Here is a 19459-nt window from a genome sequence, read left to right as displayed (position 1 = left end):
TCGGTGCAGTTTACCACCTAGTTAAAGAGAACCATAAGATAAAAAACCCTTGGGAGAAAATGTAAGTTAAATATATAATTTTAATGTCAAATGATTGCCAAAATTTTATGTTTCTGGAAGCACTGACTAGGTTACTCATATATGATTAAAGCTCATCTTCAACACAATGAAAGATATAGCTATTGCTTATTGTGTAAGGATAGAGGTACAAGATTAAGCTGAGATCTTGGTTGGTACATAGGGAAGCTCACTGTGGGCCCTTTACCCACCGCAATCATTTTTCATGGGGTACCAGGTAGTAAAGAGGCTGCTGGAGGGTGACAAGCTCCCACTGAATGAGAGCTACATCCCTCTATAATGCTGCCCACTTTTACACATTCCTTCTAGGAATCCTTATTATACCAAACTTTTTATAACTTAATGGCAATAATTCTTGTATCATATATAACAAAAAATATCTATAAGCAGAGACGTACAAAATACATTTTTGACGAGTAATCAGCTCTCTGACTTGGTGCCTTCTTAGAAATTAATTTTAAGACATCTTGTAACTTCAACTGCCAAGTGAAAAAGACAATAACTTCAACAAGACTTGATGAGGGAATAATCTCTGAAGGTTGGAGTAGCTGAGCAAAGTTTATGAGGGAAAAGGAATTTGGAGCTAGATTTGGAAGAAAGAAAGGGGTTTAGTTAAGCAGGGAAAAGGGGGCACTGGAAAGCAATCAATACTAGGTTTGATGAGGCACTAGAACTCCAGCCTCCAGAAGGACACTGGCTATTGTAATCCACTTTCCTTCTTTGTATTGAGTTAGTCGAAAACTCATTACAGTCACATGGCTCACCTCAGGCTCTTCTCTCACCAAACCACAATTGCTCAGAATCTGCAGGCCCTTCCTTGCCCACTATTAAGTCCTGCTTGTGACAAGAAGGGATAAGTGGTCCTCAGTGGCTGGTGTTTTTTGTTAGAATCCTCTGTCTTTACCATGCCAACACCCCATAAACTTCATTGCCATATCTTTTCTTCCTGCAGTAGATGAAAAGTTTTCACATGAAGAGCTGAGCAAGCCCTCCTATAAAACTGAGTGAATTTTGTCTTAACCCATCATGATGGATGGGCTGCTCAGTTTGGCATAGAAATGTCAAATTATGTCTTCGATAGTCCTCTTCAAGCTGCTACAGTCTTTAATAATTTGTATGACTTCTAGTTGTTTCCTCCAAGGTCAGTCATCAGTATGCACTGGAAATGAACTCATGGAATCAGGAGGAAGCCATTGAGTTTGGGAGGAATTTTCAGGATTCCAATACTCTGCAGCTGGTAATAATCATGAACTACCTGAAGCAGGAACTGGAACTTCCATCTCTTCTAATATGCAACATAACTCTATCAATCTATTTTGTTCTCTTTGCTACATTTAGGAAAACCAACCCATTTGATTGACTTGGGGGATTTAGAGCATGAATAACTAGAAAGGAGAAATATGCTTGGATAACACACTTACTGGCAGGGTTACAGAAGACTGAAATTCAGTCCCAGGAAGTTCATCTAAGAAAGGGATAGAGGGTGAGGAGAAACCAGAATTTAAGATGTTAACCTTTGGAGACCTGGCTTGCAATCCTACCTCTATCACTAACTGTTCTGAGATTTTGCAGGTTTGTGACTATTATTATACCCTCAAGAAACAGATAACCTTAGGATCTTAGGGAACTTGTCACAGTTTCTAAACTTTCTAAGATATCTGTGCCTTTTCTAGATACAGTTACAAAAATGGCTATTTTCTTTCACAAATTCAGATACCTTTTCTTTTATATATTGTAACTGAGAAGGTTTTACCTATGATTGCTCCAATGAGCTGTTAGTATTTTATCTTTCAATAAAGAATGCTAAGTTTATAAAATTTTAGACATTGGTAAATAAGCAGGTTAAGAACAGAAGAGGTAGCCCTGTAGCCTTTAAAATCACACCATGGTTTTATTGCTATGTAAATAAGAGTTTTAGTGGTTTAGAGGTAAATACTGAAAGTATTTACACAAGAAATAACATGATGCCTGGAATCTTCTTTAAAATAATCCTCAAGGAGAGAGAGGAAGTGTTCACACATAGATGAAATAGGGGACTTGCCAAGTATTGATAATTTTTGAAGTTTGTTATTGATACATGAGGATACATTTTACTAGGTGATCTAGGTTTATATATGTTTGAAGATATCCATAATAATTTTTTAAATTGCCCCTTATAGTGGATATTACAGAAACAGATGAAGCTTATACAAAAATAGATTTCTACATCCCCTCCTGTCTTCACTGCACCTTATACACAGTGAGAGATTAAATCAATTAGTAATGAATTAGACTTAGGGACTCAGAATTTGTTGCAAATTTTCATAATAACTTTTGATTCAAAGTGTCAGAGTTGAAACTCGACCAATCATATTCATTTTTTATGTGGATCACAAAACCCAGCAGCAAAAGTAATAATATCCACCCAGAAAATGAAGTTACTGGGTTGGATGCTAGGCAACAAAAACCTTTGTCTATTAAAACAAAATATAAACTCATCAGGATTAGTAGTATCAGCATTAATACCAGCCATACATCATCAGTTTTGTACTCTGATATTGGCATGAACTTCTTAGGGACAGATGTCATCCTGATTCTACCACTTAGATTCCCTTGGGATTTCACACATATATTATGTTTAACATCTGGGGATGATTCTGAGTATAAGCAAAACATCTGTCTGAACCCACTTTACCAATTTTTCTGGGAGCCACAGTGAGTCAAAACTCTCCTTCTGTGCATTAGGGACTAAGCTGTTTACTAAGACGATGGTGGTGCCACTTTGTACATTAGCTCCTTGTCAAGACAAAGTTCTTTCATTGGGTGCTTGTCCTTATCCAAATATTGAGGCTGTTGCTGGCTCCTATTTCTCTACACGTTTCCTCCCAAGGATAACTCAAATTTCACCTTTTCCATTGAGTATCCACTGACAAATTTAGTCTATGATGAACACTCCTTGAAGTCTTTACACATACACATTTATTCATTCAAAAAGCACTGAGAATTTACACACACACACACACACACTACATAAACATAAGCACACATACATTAAGCACAGTGATGTGGTCAATATTCAATAAATACTTTTTGACTGATTGATTTATACAGATTTTTTTAGTGGGATTAAAAAAAACTTGGATCCAAATTCTACCATAAAAGATAATTGTGCTGTTTTATCAAATAAATAAATGCTGGCCATATATGAAGCATCTTACTAGTCTCTGTAAGAAAAAAAAATAAAAAGCTCCTTCTCTCTAAGAGCTTAATACCCAGAGGTCTAAACAGATGTATATACTGATAACCAAAGTGATGTCAATTAATGGCTGAGAGGAGTTTGAATAACAAACTAGGTAAATTCCAGATTCCTTCCAGGGTGTTGCTGTCCTACCCTCAGGTTGGCCTCAGTTTCCAGGAAAACCTACTGACAAATTCTTTGCCCCCTGTTGTCACCTCCATTGGCCTGAAGAATAGTAATGATGTCATACAGTCAAATATCAGTCTCATCTTTCATCAGGAAACTGAGGAATAGCTGTTTTAGAATCTGAATCAGTAGCTGTTTTCCCACTGATTCCCAGTCACCATTTTTTCCCAATTAGCCATGTATTTAAATCTGTTAATCAGGAAGCACAGCAGGGATCCTGGAAGTGCTATATCATCACTTTACAGAAGTTTATAGTGTTCTCGCCAAGTTTGCAATAAAAAGTGGCTTCCTGATGTAAAACTTGGATTTGTTTGCCATGACATTTAGTTAACAGTCTCAATTAATTGGTTAAGAAAATCTCTCTTATCTTCCAGAAGAGGTGAATACTTGGAAGATAAATTCCTTTGCACAGGATTTACTCAGAGCTGATCTCTATCTCCTTCTATTACTTTTAATGGACTTGCGGCTTACTTAGAGTTGCTTAAAATTTCTGTACTAAGAATAAAATCTGAGTGAACTTTTTATCCATTCTATTATGAGAGCTACTAAAATTACATAAAAATAGACCATGCATATGGTATCTGTGTCCATTTCTACGTATAGAATCATTATGAAGTCACTGATATTTGAGAAAAATTTATAAGGTGCCATTTACATATTTCTTCTGGGCTCCAAGTTCAAATATCCATCTACACTTTGAAAGCTACAGCTGGAAGGCTCATTGTAATCTCCATAACATGGATTGAAATGGATTCTTTGATTGCCACCTGCCCTCCTACTGATTAATTTTCCAGCCTTCATCTTTTCACTATAGGGCACCATCTCCCCAGTTGGTCAAGGCAGAAGGCAGCAAATACTTCTAATGCTTCCTTCTGCATCACTCCATACATCCAACTATAGGCAAATACTGACACTTTTTCCTCCGAGATGTATTTAAAATCCATTTGCCTGCCTTGATTTCCACTCTTATTATTCCTAGTCCCATTTCTCATCAATTGCCTGGACCAGTACAATTTCGCTCTCTGTATCTCCCTGACTATACATACTCTTACACTTCTATATAATTCATTCTTCCCACAATAGGCAGATCAATTGTTTTTTATCATAAATCACCTCCTCTTACTTTTCTGCCTATACGTTGTCAATGGCTATCCCTTGCACTGTAATAAAATCCAGATCTTTTGCATGGCTGAAGCTGTTTTCTCCACTTATAACTCTTTGTCCCCAATTCTCATTTTTAGGCCTGGGCCATTGACTTTGTCAGAGAAGACATCCTTAGCTATCTGTGTAGATTTCTAGGTAGCAGGGCTTTATTTCTTTCATGAAAAAAAAAAAGGCAGCTTGGATGAAAACATGGAGACTCTTTGGCTCCAAAGCCCAAACTCTTAGACCATAACCATTCTAGTTCTGTATGTACTGTATGAAGTGACTTAATGGCTTGACAAGCATTTTTTATAGACTTATTGTAACATTCCCCTTATGTCCTTCTGATTTTGAGTGATAGGAGAAAGGCCTAGATGCAAAAATGGGTTAGCCTATCTATCAATATAAACTATGCTTATCTTTCTAAATACATTCCTTTCTTCATAGAAGTTCCGTCTTTTCTTGGGACATCTTTTTGTTTGACTGAACAGCACAATCATGATAGTTAAATAGTGGCCATACATATATTCTGTATACTAGTTGAGATTTGAAACTGTCCAGTTATACTTTCATCCTTTAAGAAGTACTACATATATTTATGTTAGGCTAAATCTGCCCTAGCAAATTGGCAGTTTTGTATTTCTAGCCTGCAATTCTATGCAGGACCATAGTGACATCTTTTCAAAACAACGTCTTTTCAAATTCAATAAATTTGCCAGTGAAATGTGAAATGGGAAGGACAGATGCATATAATAGAAGAATATTTTCATTTTTAACATATTCCTTGACTGCATTTTCTACTTTTCTTTGTAACTAATGGAAATTTCAACTGCTGGCAAGTGGCATAAACATAGGATATTTCTAGCATGTATTTTCTCACAAGCATTTTTATACTTTATTATTAATCCTATGAACCTACCATAATCAGAATCCTTGCAGAATATGGAAGAGAGGAGGGAGGGCTGAAATTGCAGTAGCAATAGTCTCTCTGGACTATACTGAAATCGAAGCAGTTGAATCTTTTCTTCCATACTGGCTGACTTCTGAACAATAGATTGGATCCTAGCTCTGGATTTTAAATCTTTGTGATGTCTGTTGTGAAAATACTTCTACCATCATAGGATCTAATAGCCGCTCTCCCTCCTGGAAGGTATCACAGTCTGCACTCAGAGCTTTTAGCTTGTTAGTGCAAATCAACTTTTATTGCCTGCATTTGAGAGAAAAGGACAGTAAAATCGCACATCCATATATAATTTTGGCTATTTGTAAAAGGTTAAGAAAGAAGAATGGAGGCCAAAGCTGCAGCATTATCTGAAGGCTTAAAAAAAATTACACTGAAGCACACATACACACGCACACACAGGCACACACAGCAGCCGCTACTCATTCCTGATAGTACAGCAAAGAAAGACAAGCTAAATGTTAGCTAAGTGATTTACTGTCAACATGGGATGACATTTTGACATGCACTGTTTTTATGTTTTCCCATTTCCAGTACGAAATTTGTGGAACTTTTAAAGCTGTTTGACTCCAGAAGCCTGTTTAGCTGCTCTGACCATTCCAACCCTGCAGACAGTAAGTGGCAAGGGGTGGTAAAGAATTACCAATAAATTGGGAGTTGAGAAGCAAGAGTGATGAGTGAGGCAAGTGTTGATATTAGAAACTTTGATTTGGGGGTTTATAAAGGTAACTGAATGTGACATTCAGTCATCTGGATTCTGAAATGGGCGAGTGCAAGGATTACAGATGATAGCTTTTAGTGAAGGGCAGAATCTTTTAAATCTTTTATGGCTGAAGTTTCAAGGCAAAGTCAAAACTAGATTAGAAGATAATCAATACTCAGGCTTACCAGGAGATTTCAAGCGTTTTTACTCAGGGTGCCTAACTTAGGAAATGGTTTTGGAAAACAGTCTCAAGTAGAACCATGGGCTTTTTTAAGGTGATCACAGGAAAAAAAATAAAAATACAAAGTAATGGTATAAGCATCTCATTTATCCATATAAAACATGGTCCAAAATAGTTATCTGCATATAATCATGGCATTTCCAATATGCAAATATCCAAAGTTTCTACTGAGCAAAACTTTGACTTTACCAGCCTTTTTAAATTAGAGGATTGGGGCAATTAGAGGGTATATAATGATGACTGTTTTAAACTGGGGTCTTGGTCACAGGCCATGGCTGGGGCAAACTGGCAAGTGTGGCTCATCTAGTCGAGCCTTTGAGAGATTTTTGCAAAAAGTGTGTTTTTGGACTAAATCTTGTACATGCAAAAATTTGTCTTGGGTTTCTGTCTGAAAATTGTGAATATGTTTTTGTAACTAAAATGTCATACTTCAATCTATTTGTCAACATGTATTAAAGCTCTCCCAAAATGCTAGGAACACCCCATGTGTAAATGTTTCCTAAAGCTTCCTACAGCTTGATAGACATTTATCTTCTCTCAAAATACCTGCCCTACACCTTCCCTACCTCTCAGGTCTTGATTCTGCATATTTAAATGATAGAATCTACTCACATTTTCCACTTCCCTGCATCTGTATCCATCTTCACCTCATTTCCTATTTTTTAAGAAATCCCTTTGCTAATTGAAGATCAAACTCCCACCTGCCCTAGCCTTCTCATAGGCTTTGCATCTCTTTATTAATTGTACCATCAAAGTCTTTTTTCTGCCTTACCTTTCCCATTAGCAATGAACTTATGATTCTTCGTCAAAAAGAATCCTCTTTGAGTCTCATATTCTTATCCACATATCCTCTTTTTTATATTCCCCTTTACAGAGCGAGTTTTTAAGAACTGTTTATATCTGCTGTCTCCACTGCCTCACATCACGTTTACTCCTCAATCCACTCCTGTTTGGGTGACATCTTCCCATGCCCGCTCCACTAAAAAAACTCTTTATTCCAAGATTCCCAGTAATGTCTCTGCTGTTAAGAAGAAGGCGTCTCACATTATCATGTATGTCTAAATGGGTCACCTTGCTGTACAGTAGAAAATTGACAGAACACTGTAAACCAGCTATAATGGAAAAAATAAAAATCATTATAAATGAGGAGGAAAAAAGCCTTCTTTTCTAATTTCTTCTGCCTCTCATCAAGATTTAGGGGGGTATACCACCCCCTTCTTGAAATACTGCCTTCCTTTGACGTGCAAGACATTCCTCCCTCCTGGTTTGTCTCTGACTTTTTTGACCCCATCTGCTCAGTTTTTTGTTGACCCAGTTTGTTTATTTCTCAGTTTTCTTGATGACACCAGAACTTAGTCTCAGATTCTCTATACTCCTTAGCCTTTTTTTATGTCTTCCTCCATTCCTGTGGCTTTAAACATCGTGTTTTATTTCTAGCCCAAGGCTTTCTTCTGGGCTCCAGATTCAAGTATCCAACTACACCTTGAAATCTACAACTGGAAAACTCATCATAATCTCCACTAGACAGACTGAAATGGCTTCTTTGATTACCACCTACCCTTCACTGATTTCTTTCCCAGCCTTCGTTTGCTAACTATAGGGCACCATCTCCCCAGTTGTTCAAGGCAGAAGGCAGCAAATACTTCTAATGCTTCCCTCTTCATCATTCCACATACCAACTATAGGCTAATACCAACACTTCTTCCTCCAAAATGTATTTGAAATCCATTTGCCTGCCTTTATTTCATTCTCACTATTCCTAGTCCTGTTTCCCATCAATTGCCTGAACCAGAGCAGTTTGCCCTCCTGCATCTCCCTGACTATACTCCTCTTTCTCTAAAATTCATTCTTCCCACAATAGGCAGATCAATTGTTTTAAATCACCTCCTCTTACTCCCCTGCCTATAAACTTGTCAGTGGCTTTCTATTGCATTTGCATAAAATCCAGCTCCTTTGCATGGCTGAAGATGTTTTCTCTGTTTATAACACTCTTTGACCCCAATTCTCATTCTTTAGACCTGGGCTAATGACTTTGTCAGAGAAGCCATCCTTAACTACTGATGTAGATTTCTAGGTATCAGGGCTTTCTTTCTTTCATGGAACCCACTACAATAATTAGTTTATTTTTCCTTTGTTAGTTGACACCAAACTCCTGAGAGCAGGGACTATGATTGTTTTATTAATACATTATCCAGTACCTACTTTTTGTCTGAAATATTTAGTAGTGCAGTGATTATAGTTCAGTCAATGAAGGAAAAGAGATATGATTTTCCAGGAAATTTACCAGGATGTGACCGAAATCACACAGTTTTAAAATTCAGAATATCTGGCAGCAGCAAATTATTGCTCTGGTGGCACATCTCACTGAAGAAGAGCTGTATGTTTTTCACATCCTCTGTCTTTTAGTCACCTTTCCTTCAACAATAACACAGGGTCTCCCTATATACCTATTACTTTTAAAACCTATTTATTTAATCATTTTATCAAAATGGTCATTCAGTTTCCTCTCTTAGAAGAAACCTTAACTTTACTTGCAGTTTAGTATCAGGCAAAGTGTAAGAACTGCATTATACTTATTTTTAAAAATAGCCTTCATTAAGCAATGAATCTTTGTACTTTGTATTCAGATTTAAGAGCTCATCAAATGTTAAACATGATAATGAAAGTTTTGCAAATTCCACCATTTTTACAGATTCTATCTTTCCTTAGCAGCTGAATTATTTATATGATACACTTACTGACAATATAAATTCTAAGGATGACTAAACTGAACCACAAGTTTTCAGACAAGTTAACAATCAGGCCCTTTGGGCAACTGAATATTATCGAATATTATTAGAAGTTAGAGGCATTTCATATTAAACAAAATTAGATGAAAAATTCTCAGATGAGGTTTAGACTTGAGTGTGTGATATGCATCCATTTGGGATTGGATGAACCGGTACAAAGGCCAGAGCCAGAAGCAAACCAACACTGGCCTAATGAAGGTCAGGGAGGAACTTCATGTGAATTTTAATATATTTCCATTTCTTCACCCTTCTCATTTGGTTTTTAAGGAGATCTATAGTTATCGGATGACCAAGAGATTGTATTGATATGTGACTATTGAATCAGTCATTTTTTCCATTAAATTAGAGCTTTTTCCTCCTGTGATCCTAATGGTCAACATCTGTACAATCGATTGCCTTGGACATTCAGTCAATGTGGCCTGGGAATGGAGAAGGCGCTATTCATCTGATCCACATTTCTAAATGCTGCATTTTTACTACGAAACCTGGCTTAAATTTGCTTTCTTTTGGCAAATGTATGCCTTTACTCAACATGAAAAAAACCAGAAACATTTACCAAAAGAGCACATATTTGAGAAGTTTATTATGGAGCAAGGCAAAGAACCTTAATAGATGCTAATTCAGAACTCTGCATATTGTATGAGCTTTCCCTCTATACTGTAAGTTCTCTTAGGCAGTGTTGTAAATCGTATTATTTTCAAAAATATTTCCCTGCCCCTCACTTCCAGGAGCTCTTAACCAAAGGATTATTCTTTCCATCTCATTGGCAACCGCGTTGTAGAAGTGACCTAATTTGGCCAATGAAATATGAATTAACGTAACATATGTCACTTTCAAACAGAAATTTTGAAACCCACCACATCACTCTGCCATTGCTACTTTCCCACCACAATGAGACCACCAGCATGAGCAGACAGGGGTTGCAAAATGAAGATTGACATGGAGCAGAGACAAGGCCAACCTTCAAAAGATATATAAGGAGTTCCCATTATGGCTCAGTGGTAAGGTTCAATCATTGGCCTCACTCAGAGGGTTAAGGATCTGGCATTGCCATGAGCTACAGTGTAGGTAGCAGACATGGCTTAGATCTGGCATTGCTGTGGCTGTGACATAGGCTGGCAGCTGCAGCTTCGATTCTGCCCCTAGCCTGGGAGCTTCCACATGTTACAGGTATGGCCCACCCAAAAAGAAAAAAAAAGAAATGATATGTGAGTAATGGATAAGCCTTTGTTATCAGACACCTAATATTTTTTGTGATTCTTTGTGATGAAAGTGAAACCTACCTTAAGCTAACTAAAGTAAGCTATATAACCTCAAATCCTGAAATCTTAGCAGAATGTATAGTGCAAAGGTGATGATAATTTGTTTTTTTAATAATTAAATGAATTTTATATTCATTGTTGTACAACCATCATCACAACCTAATTTTAGAACATTTCCATCCCAAAACTCCAGTCCACACCTCCCGATGAAAATTTGTTGAATGAGCTGTTGAACAAGAAAAAGAGACACTAGAATGCATTTCTGTCCATTACAATATTTTATTCCTTCACAAACCACTACTGGTACAGAGATATAAGGAATTCTAGTTACTAAGATAAAGAATTCACTTCCAAAGCAGAGATCTATTTAAGAGTAAGTTGTTACTACCACTGGTTCTCTAAGAAAACAGTGATTTTTATACTTGGAGATTTCAAGATTTTAAGTATAGCAAAATATTCAAGTACATAAATTATAAATTCTGTTGAATAAAGATCCTAGTTCTTGCAGATTAAATGGTAATCTCTATCTCTTAATTTTTCCTGCCTGGGAGACTTTGATAAGAATAAATGATGTTGTGTTGCTCATGCTTATCAGACATGACCACATATTTCCTAAGGAGAATATCCATCAGGCACCCCAACTCCTGTGGGGGTTATAGTCAACATAAGACAAAAATGATAGCAGTCATGCTAGCCTTATTTAGTCATGCACTTAATGTTTGGTAAGCTCTTTCAGTAATATTTCTTCTTCACAATTTAAAAATGTTAAACTATTGGCATTTCACAACACATCACAGGTAATATCTTGAGGAACCTCTGTGCTCCGTGATCTCAGCAGCTTCCTCTGTTATCTCCACACACCTAGGAATATCGGCCTCAGAGTCTTGCCTATTCCACCCAGGAGCCTTTTGTGGAGCAATCATTTACTTTAATAAATATGATGCAAAAGTTTAAGTCTGGATTTAAGTAAGGATACAGAAGGAACTGGGCAATTGTGTATGAAGTTCATCTATATGAACAAATATATTTGGGTCTAAGTTGAGGTGTCTACATGATTGGCAATGGCAGTTTTGGCTCAGGGTTGTAGACTGGCCATCTTGAAGACTCTTACATGGTCATCAACAGCCATCAAAAAAGGGTGATTTTTGCCGTCCTCCAAGAGCAATCTGGACCTATAACCAGACAGGGTACTAGAGGACAGAAATCTATTTTTGGTTTCTCTCTGACAGGTCAGGAGCAGGGTTAGCTACACAGAACACTTTCTCCCCACCCCTATACCTTTTATCTTCCACAGCTGGCGGAAACAAAAGTAAGGCTGAGGCAAGATACAGATGAAGATACCTCTCAGGTCATAAAGTAATGAGTTATTATTCTAGATAGGAGAAGATGCCTTGGGCTTGTATTAGTTTTTAAAAATATAAGGAAAGGAAAGAAACCAGTCTGGTTTCAGATAATACTAAGGATTCAGTCACAACTAATCATTTGAATTCAAAATGTAACATGGATGCTCAATGCTCCTATTTTTGTGTCGTAACAAAGTACAGTGAAGACCTTTCTTGCTACTTTTCCTTTCACTGTATTCCACTCATGATTGAAAGCAAATAATTTATAATGAAAGATGCCTTCAAGGTAGAGTGAGATTGCTACCTCCTTTTATAGCTGGTAATGGAAAAACTGCAGACAAGGTAGGTAATAACTTACCTCATTAATTTTCCCAGGCATGTTTTAGGCAATAAACACCGGATTTGAAACTTTTGGGGTGTACAGAAATACCTTGGCCTTCAGTGGAAGATATCTGCTCCCATAATACCCCAAATTTTGACACCTTTATCCTATTTTGTATCCAATGAATTAGGACATTTTGAGTATGGCTTTACTTTCTACGGGTTAATATATATGTGCCACTTTGCCTTTCTCTCATAATGGAATCACATTTAATGAGAAAAATGCATCTATGTGGTTTGTGAATGGAACACAAAGGTAATTTCAGAACATTTGTCTGTAATTGGAGGGCCCCTGCCTATGAAGTTACAAAGACTGGGTGACCCTGCAGACTCTTGTTTTGAGAAAGAAACTGAAGTGCTTATATTCAGGCACTGTCAATATGTGAAAGTTTGCTCTGATGGGTGATTCAGAGAATAGCGATAATGATGATAATGACAATGATGATCATAATGAAAGTAGGAGTGTTTTTGGAAAACAATGTTCTGCCTCATTCAAAGCCAACAAAACAGGGGCACCAGGCAAGCCTGTTGAACATAGAAACTGCCCACAAAGAGTTGCGATGCCTGCTGCCCTTTCTGCCAACCTTGCTACTGTGGCTGAGCTCCCTCAACCACCTTTCCAATATCAGCAGTGCCCCAAATGCTTGTTTTTATCAAAAACAAAGCAAAACAAAGCAAACAAGACCTTCCTACCATGGCTTCTCTACTAGAAGAGAAGTAGCTTCAGAAGATTCTTTTTCTGAATTCCCAAGGGTGCCACTATCTCTCCTGTATCTTCAGGGCTATAACCCTGAAGTGTTTACCTATTGCTGTGAAGGCAATTCCGTATTCACAGCAGGTAATAGGAGGTATTCAGACTCAATAAGGAAGCTCAAGTTGACTAGAGAAGCAAAGAAAGCATTTGAACATTCTCAAATCTAGGTAGGAAAGTGGTTTTATGCCTTACACAAAGAACCCCAAATAGTCAAGTTAATTTTTTTCAGCCTTCTACATTCCTCCTTTCTTCTTACTCTTTAGAAAATGATATTCTTTACCTGGCTTATCCTGCTACCTGTTCTAGGAGGTGCTCCATTCTGCTTTACATATAAGAAAAGTGGTATGATTAATACAGACATGTTGACAAGTATTTCAGCTATAAGCCTAGATAGGCAGTAGTCCTCTGCTTTTTCTTTTCCCTTACTCCTTAAAACACACACACACACACACACACACAAAACCCTACAACACCAAAAACAAATCTAAAAACTCTGATTATTTCCCAGACAACCTGGCAAATTTATTTCTACTCTGCCATTTACTCCTACAACAGTTACTCCCCACAAGCTATCAAATTATCACTGATGCTATGAAAATGGGATGCCCATGATTTTGTCCTCCAAGGATTTAAAATATAGCTAAGGAGGCAGGAGGTAAAGGCATGGATAGTTGCATGACAAAACAAGCCACTAGCAAAAGACATGCACATGATTCTGATTAAGTGTAAAATGGGTCGGATGTCATGGTTTCAGGAGATCAAAGAAGGAATATATGAGACTAGAGCGTGACAGGCATGACCAAGATAGAGTAGGTAGTTCTGCAAAGAGTGAACAAAGGGTTAGGTATTGTTATGGTAGAAACAATATTAGCAAGGAGGAGAAACAGGAAGATTGTCCTCTTGTGATGAGATAATGCACTCAAGTTAAAGTTGAAGGCTTACATAGAAAAGTAGCTATCATTAAGTTGAAAAAATATATTTAGAATAGATTGTTTAAGACTTAAATTGCAAGTCATGAATCATCCTAAATTTTCACTTTCAGTGCAATTGACAAAAAGAAATGAGGAAAGGAAGAAGAATAAAATATATATTTTCTACTCATGGATACAGATGTATATATATACATATGTTTTCTACTATGCCCTTTATTTTAATAAAAGCTTAATTATCATGTTATGATATAAGCACAACAGTAGTACAGTTAAGTCTAAGCAAAATTACGTATCTTCTAATTTATGACATAAGATTTCTCTGACTTTATGTTATTTATGTTTATGTAAATTTAACTTAATACCATACATAAGAATTGCATAGATTTTTGAACTTTTATTTATTTGAACACTTAAAAGGTTTGAGAAGCATAAACGTGGATGAAACCTTTGAAAGACTCCTGAGAAAAATGTAATTGAATGGATCTAGTTAATGTAAATAATCACCAAGCTGCAATATATATGAAAGAATAAACTGAAAATAGGTATTTTAGTTGTAGGTGCTGTCATACACATGTTATGGAGGATTGGATCATTGAACTTGTGACTTATCTGAAAAGAAAGTGTTTTCATAATGAAAAATGCATATTATATAAATGAGCTAATATTTTATTGGTAATGATTAAGATCTGCTAGAATGGTATAGGTTATGCCAGCTATAACTCTTCAATTTTTTAAGAAACTGTAGTATACATAGCTGTCAATATACATTTTATATCATGGGATTTCAATTTGGTTGTTCATCAATTTTTAACATGTCCAACAATTTGGTGGAGCTGTCCTGCAACACAAGAGCCTATAAGCAACGGGGAAGCACAGGGAAATTTAAGCAAAAAGTGATGTGGGGAAAACTGGACTTTAAGAAGATTAGCCTGGCAACAGAATGTTGTATAAATTAGAAAGAGAGTGACTAGATTCTCACTGGATTGAAACCAGCCCCATTAGCCAACCCTTAGCATTTTCTTATCATTCCCATTAACATTCCAGTGACATTCCAATTCTTTTGTTCTACCTAAATTTGTCTTTGCCCCAGTCCTATTGGAGAGCAGCAATTTGTGTAGATACTTTTAAAGAACACTGTCCTGATTTTTTTTTCCACTCCTTCCCCTGACTTTTCCAGAAGATATATGAATGTGAGGTTTAAAGCTGCTCTCCAGCTCTCCCTGGTAGTAACTGCATTCCCTGTTACTGACACTCTCTCAGCATCAATGGAGAATATACGAGGCTGCGGCTCTTTCTTCCCTTCTGTCTTTGATCACTGGTCCTCTAAATAATATAAGAGATTTTCAGGATTGGGCTTTAGTGTCAATTTATCACAAAGGAAGCTTGTTATTGGTTCAAGCTGCATTCCTATGGAGACCTATTTTTGTATCAAGATTCTTAGCGATCTGATAAATGATGATGCTTCATTGTATTCAAATGGTGTCACATCATCAGGAAAAAATCCACCCAAAGATTACATTTAGGTATCAAGCCTTTGAAAGTTCTCTAGACTAAGCAATCTCCAATTTCCCATCTCCAAATTAAATGAGAGAAGATTCTTTTAATTTAAGCTTTAAAGTTTCTATTCAATTCCCTAAGCAAAAGGAGGAAAGAAAAATAGAAGCTTTCAGGGAGATCTATATCTCTTTGCATAAGATGAACCCACCAGTGGTATTAGTTTAAACTGCAGTAGCTTTACAAACTAATTGATTTAAGACATTTCAACCTAACATCAGATGACACTGAACTCTCTGACTTCCCTGAAACTTAAATAATAGCCATTAACATGAAAATGAAAGTGTCTAAATAATGGAGACCTCCATTTATTAAAGACACAGGTAACACTCCTTTTCCACCTAGGAGATACAGAAGAGCAAAATACATTCAGGTTTCTAATTTTTTTTTTAAATGATTCCCTCCCTCTCTTCTCCAGCCTCCTTTCTCTCTCAGGCTCTCATCCTTCCTATATACCTTCCTTACTTCCGAACATCTGCTAAAAGATAAACTGAGGCATATTTGAATTTTAAGAGTTTATTTGAGTAAGTATCAGTTTGAACTGGGCAATGCCAAACCAGAAGTGGTTAGGTGGTCACCACCTACATGAGATCAGGGAGACTGTTTCCATAAAGAAAAGGTGGAAGCAAAGTAAGGAAATTATTGATGGTCTATAGCTTAAAGCCAAGTTGGCTGTGATTGTTGTCCTTTTGGGTTTGGATTTCTTAACCCTGAGCCATTTATAAGTTTAGATTTTGGATTGCTTACAAGGCTGCCAGGGCATTAGCACTACATCAAGCAAAAAGATTTCCTTTGTTTAATTAATTTAACCCTTCTTTCCTTCCTCTTCCTTCCTCCCTTCCTCCCTCTTTCCCTCCTTCCCATTAAGCATTGGCAATTTCCAAGAAAGGATTCTCCCTCCAGGAGTGAAGACATAAGCCAGAATACAGATTTGGTGATGTATCCCTCACAAACACAAAAAATAACTGCTTGGTTCATTGTGCTACCCAAGAAAATCAACTCCTCATTCAGACTAATCTCCATCTGGTCTAAATAGCATCTCAGCTGGTGTTGCTTTCTGTCTAATGAGAAAGAACTTAAAGGTATATATGGTTATGGATTTTCCCATTTTTTTGTCAGCTAATTAAAAGCTGAAATTTTTCTACGGTTCAATGAGAAGAACTAAAGAGGTTAACTCACTACTCTTTTGTATTCTTTGTATTTTTTTAAATACTTTCAAATTGCTTAAATCGCTTTAACGGTTTGTATTTTTTAAATGCTTAGAAACCTTTTAATTTCTAATAATCCAACTACCATTAGTAATAATAACATTGTCTACAAGACACATTTTGGGCTGCGGGAATCAGCAAGTGCATTATTTAAACCATCTAATGGGATACTGTTTGCAAAGGATCAAGGTTTATTAAAGCATTGTTTTTCATTCGCCACAAAGTTTGAAAGCCGTGAATCATGATTTTAAAATATTCTTCTCAGCAAAAAAGAATGAAAAAATTGCTTTGTTTAAAAAAAAAGGGCTTTGATGTTGAGTGGAATTTAAAACATGGTTTGAATTTGATTGGTGACCTCAAGAAATAGAAAAAAATCTAGCGGTGGCTTCTAATCAGTAAGTAATTCACATTTTAGACACCTTAGCTGATCTCTGGTGGACTGGACATCTTTGAATAAAGATTCCTAAAGGGCTCATTAAAGCTTTATCTTCCTAAAAATAAAATTGTTTCCCAGCTATGAAAGAAAGCACAGAAGAAACACGGGGGAATATGTAGTTGCCAAGGAAGTTGCCCAATTGATCAAAGACTTTAAATGAAGTTGATTGATATATGGAAAAATTTATCACATTAATAAATAAACCTGGAACATTGGATACAATGGAGCACAATACATGAGACAGAATATACTGGCATAGTAGAGGTTTTTTAGGTTTTTTTCATATATTCTCAAGTAACACTATTAAGGAATCTTACAGGAAAAAAATAGATTTTTTTTAATTGTCTTTGAAAATACGTCAATGGCTAGATAACAAAGTCAACTTCAAATTTTGAACAAGAGAGATTTTATTTTATACCCTCTTAGACTTTGTGACATGAGATGCATGCCTGTAACTGGACAATGGAAATTTATCATGTCTTCTAAAGACAGAGGTTTGTTAAGAGGGATATTATTTAGAGTAGCAGGAGCCAATAGTTCTGCAGCCGTAGCCACATTAGAAACAAGCCATTTGACCAACAGAACCAACCTAACCTTGTATTTTTGTTTGTTTTGTTTTGTTTTCCTACTGGTATTTTCCAGGCCCCCAGATTAGGTAATGTCCCATACCAAAGCTGACAGAGACAGAGGATTTCACAAAAGTTGTATTAATGTCTAAATGACAATAAGTTCCTAAGTCTCCTCTCAATATAACCTCCTACCAGTACTACCTTTTCATGGATAGATATAGATATAGATATAGATAAGAAGTCAAGGGACAAACCTCACTGTTTTCCTAAAAATCACCTTAATATTTTAAATGATCCATAGCAAGAGTCCTTTATTCTCCATGCCAAGTCTAAGAAATTCTAAATATATTTAGTACACTGGGGGGAAAGATACCTTTCTCCCTCTCCTGTAGCCTTTTTAATTGAATGTGTGTGAGGAGTAGGAAGTAGGGGTAATGGTCGGAAGAGAATTTGACTAATTATGCTTATTCGAAAGAAGAATTCTAATTCAATTAAGTGGAAAGAAAAGGATAAAGAACAATTAGTTGAACATAATAATATTTTCTAAAACAGCATTTGCCAAAAAAAAAATAAAGGGATTAATAAAAATTAAGTACTTAGCATAGCACTTGCCATAGTACACACTCAAAAAATAAAATAAGAATGCCAACTCTTAAGGTCACTTTAAGGATTAAATGAGGTACTGTTGGTAAAAGCTAGGTTATACCTGATAAATTCTAACAAATCCATTCACTCTACTTTCCTTTCAAGTTAAGAACATACATTTCACTGAGTTTAAAGAAAATATTAGTATGGCACTATAATGAGAGACTTTGGGAAAGAGTGTGGCTTATATAAAAGATTCCAGAAAGTGGCATTAGGACTGCATAATTGTGAATGATACATGAGAAAAAAAAAAACATTCAAAGAAATCTTGCAGTTGCTCAGAGAGTTATATGATTAGTTTAAATTTTATACTGACATGAATAATTTGGAAGAGGGACACAAAACCAAGAACATACTCAAAAGATTGGCATTAACCTATAAATTATTTAAAGAGATGAACACTCAAAATGATCTGAGGCTTGGTGGGTGAAGCACTCAAAGAGAAAAGAAAACAAGGCTTAAATCCACATCCTCCACATAACAAGCAAGAGAGGGATGTGCCTGGTGCTTAGGGATTGTATCTTGGGATGAGATGCCCGAGAGGATGCAAACCGTAATCACCTTTGGGAATGTGAATGGCCTTCAAATGGCATGAAAGAACAGGATAAAGAGGAGAACACTGTAAATCATCTAAATCAACTATAATAAAAAATAAATCTTAAAAAAAACCTTTAGGATAAGAGAGGGAAAACTTGAAGAGTAATATTCCATTTTAACTTATTCTTAAATACTTATCCCATGCCACGCATGTAGAAATGTGCTGTTGATAAAATGGAAACAAAGCAAGTATAATTGCTCGTTTTGTGGATCTTTTAATCTAGTGGGAGACCACAAATAAATATTTATAGATAAGTATACACAGTTTAAATATGAAAACTGTCAGACCAGAAATACTTCAGAATTCAAAATTTTTTTAGATTTTTATAAAGACAATATATGTATATGCTATATATTTCAGAAATACTCCACAGGGCCTAGAATAACACCCCACAATCAAGGACATTAATATTTCTCCAATAGGAATTCCCACTGTGGTGCAACGGGATCGGAGGCATCT

General features: G+C 36.3%; 1 protein-coding gene across 1 annotated transcript in view; it reads left to right on the top strand.

Moving 5' to 3' along the window:
• Window positions 1–19459, top strand: part of LOC125136644 (glycine cleavage system H protein, mitochondrial-like) — a 61095-nt gene that overhangs the window by 32405 nt on the left and 9231 nt on the right. The window contains 1 exon segment of the mRNA XM_047797477.1: window positions 7404–7581. Within this exon segment, the coding sequence (XP_047653433.1) occupies window positions 7404–7581 (178 nt within the window).

The sequence above is a fragment of the Phacochoerus africanus genome, chromosome 9 (assembly GCF_016906955.1).
Source record: "Phacochoerus africanus isolate WHEZ1 chromosome 9, ROS_Pafr_v1, whole genome shotgun sequence".
In the NCBI taxonomy this organism is placed as follows: Eukaryota; Metazoa; Chordata; class Mammalia; order Artiodactyla; family Suidae; genus Phacochoerus; species Phacochoerus africanus.
The sequence above is the reverse complement of the archived record's forward strand: the minus strand, read 5'-3'. Positions and strand labels throughout refer to the sequence as shown.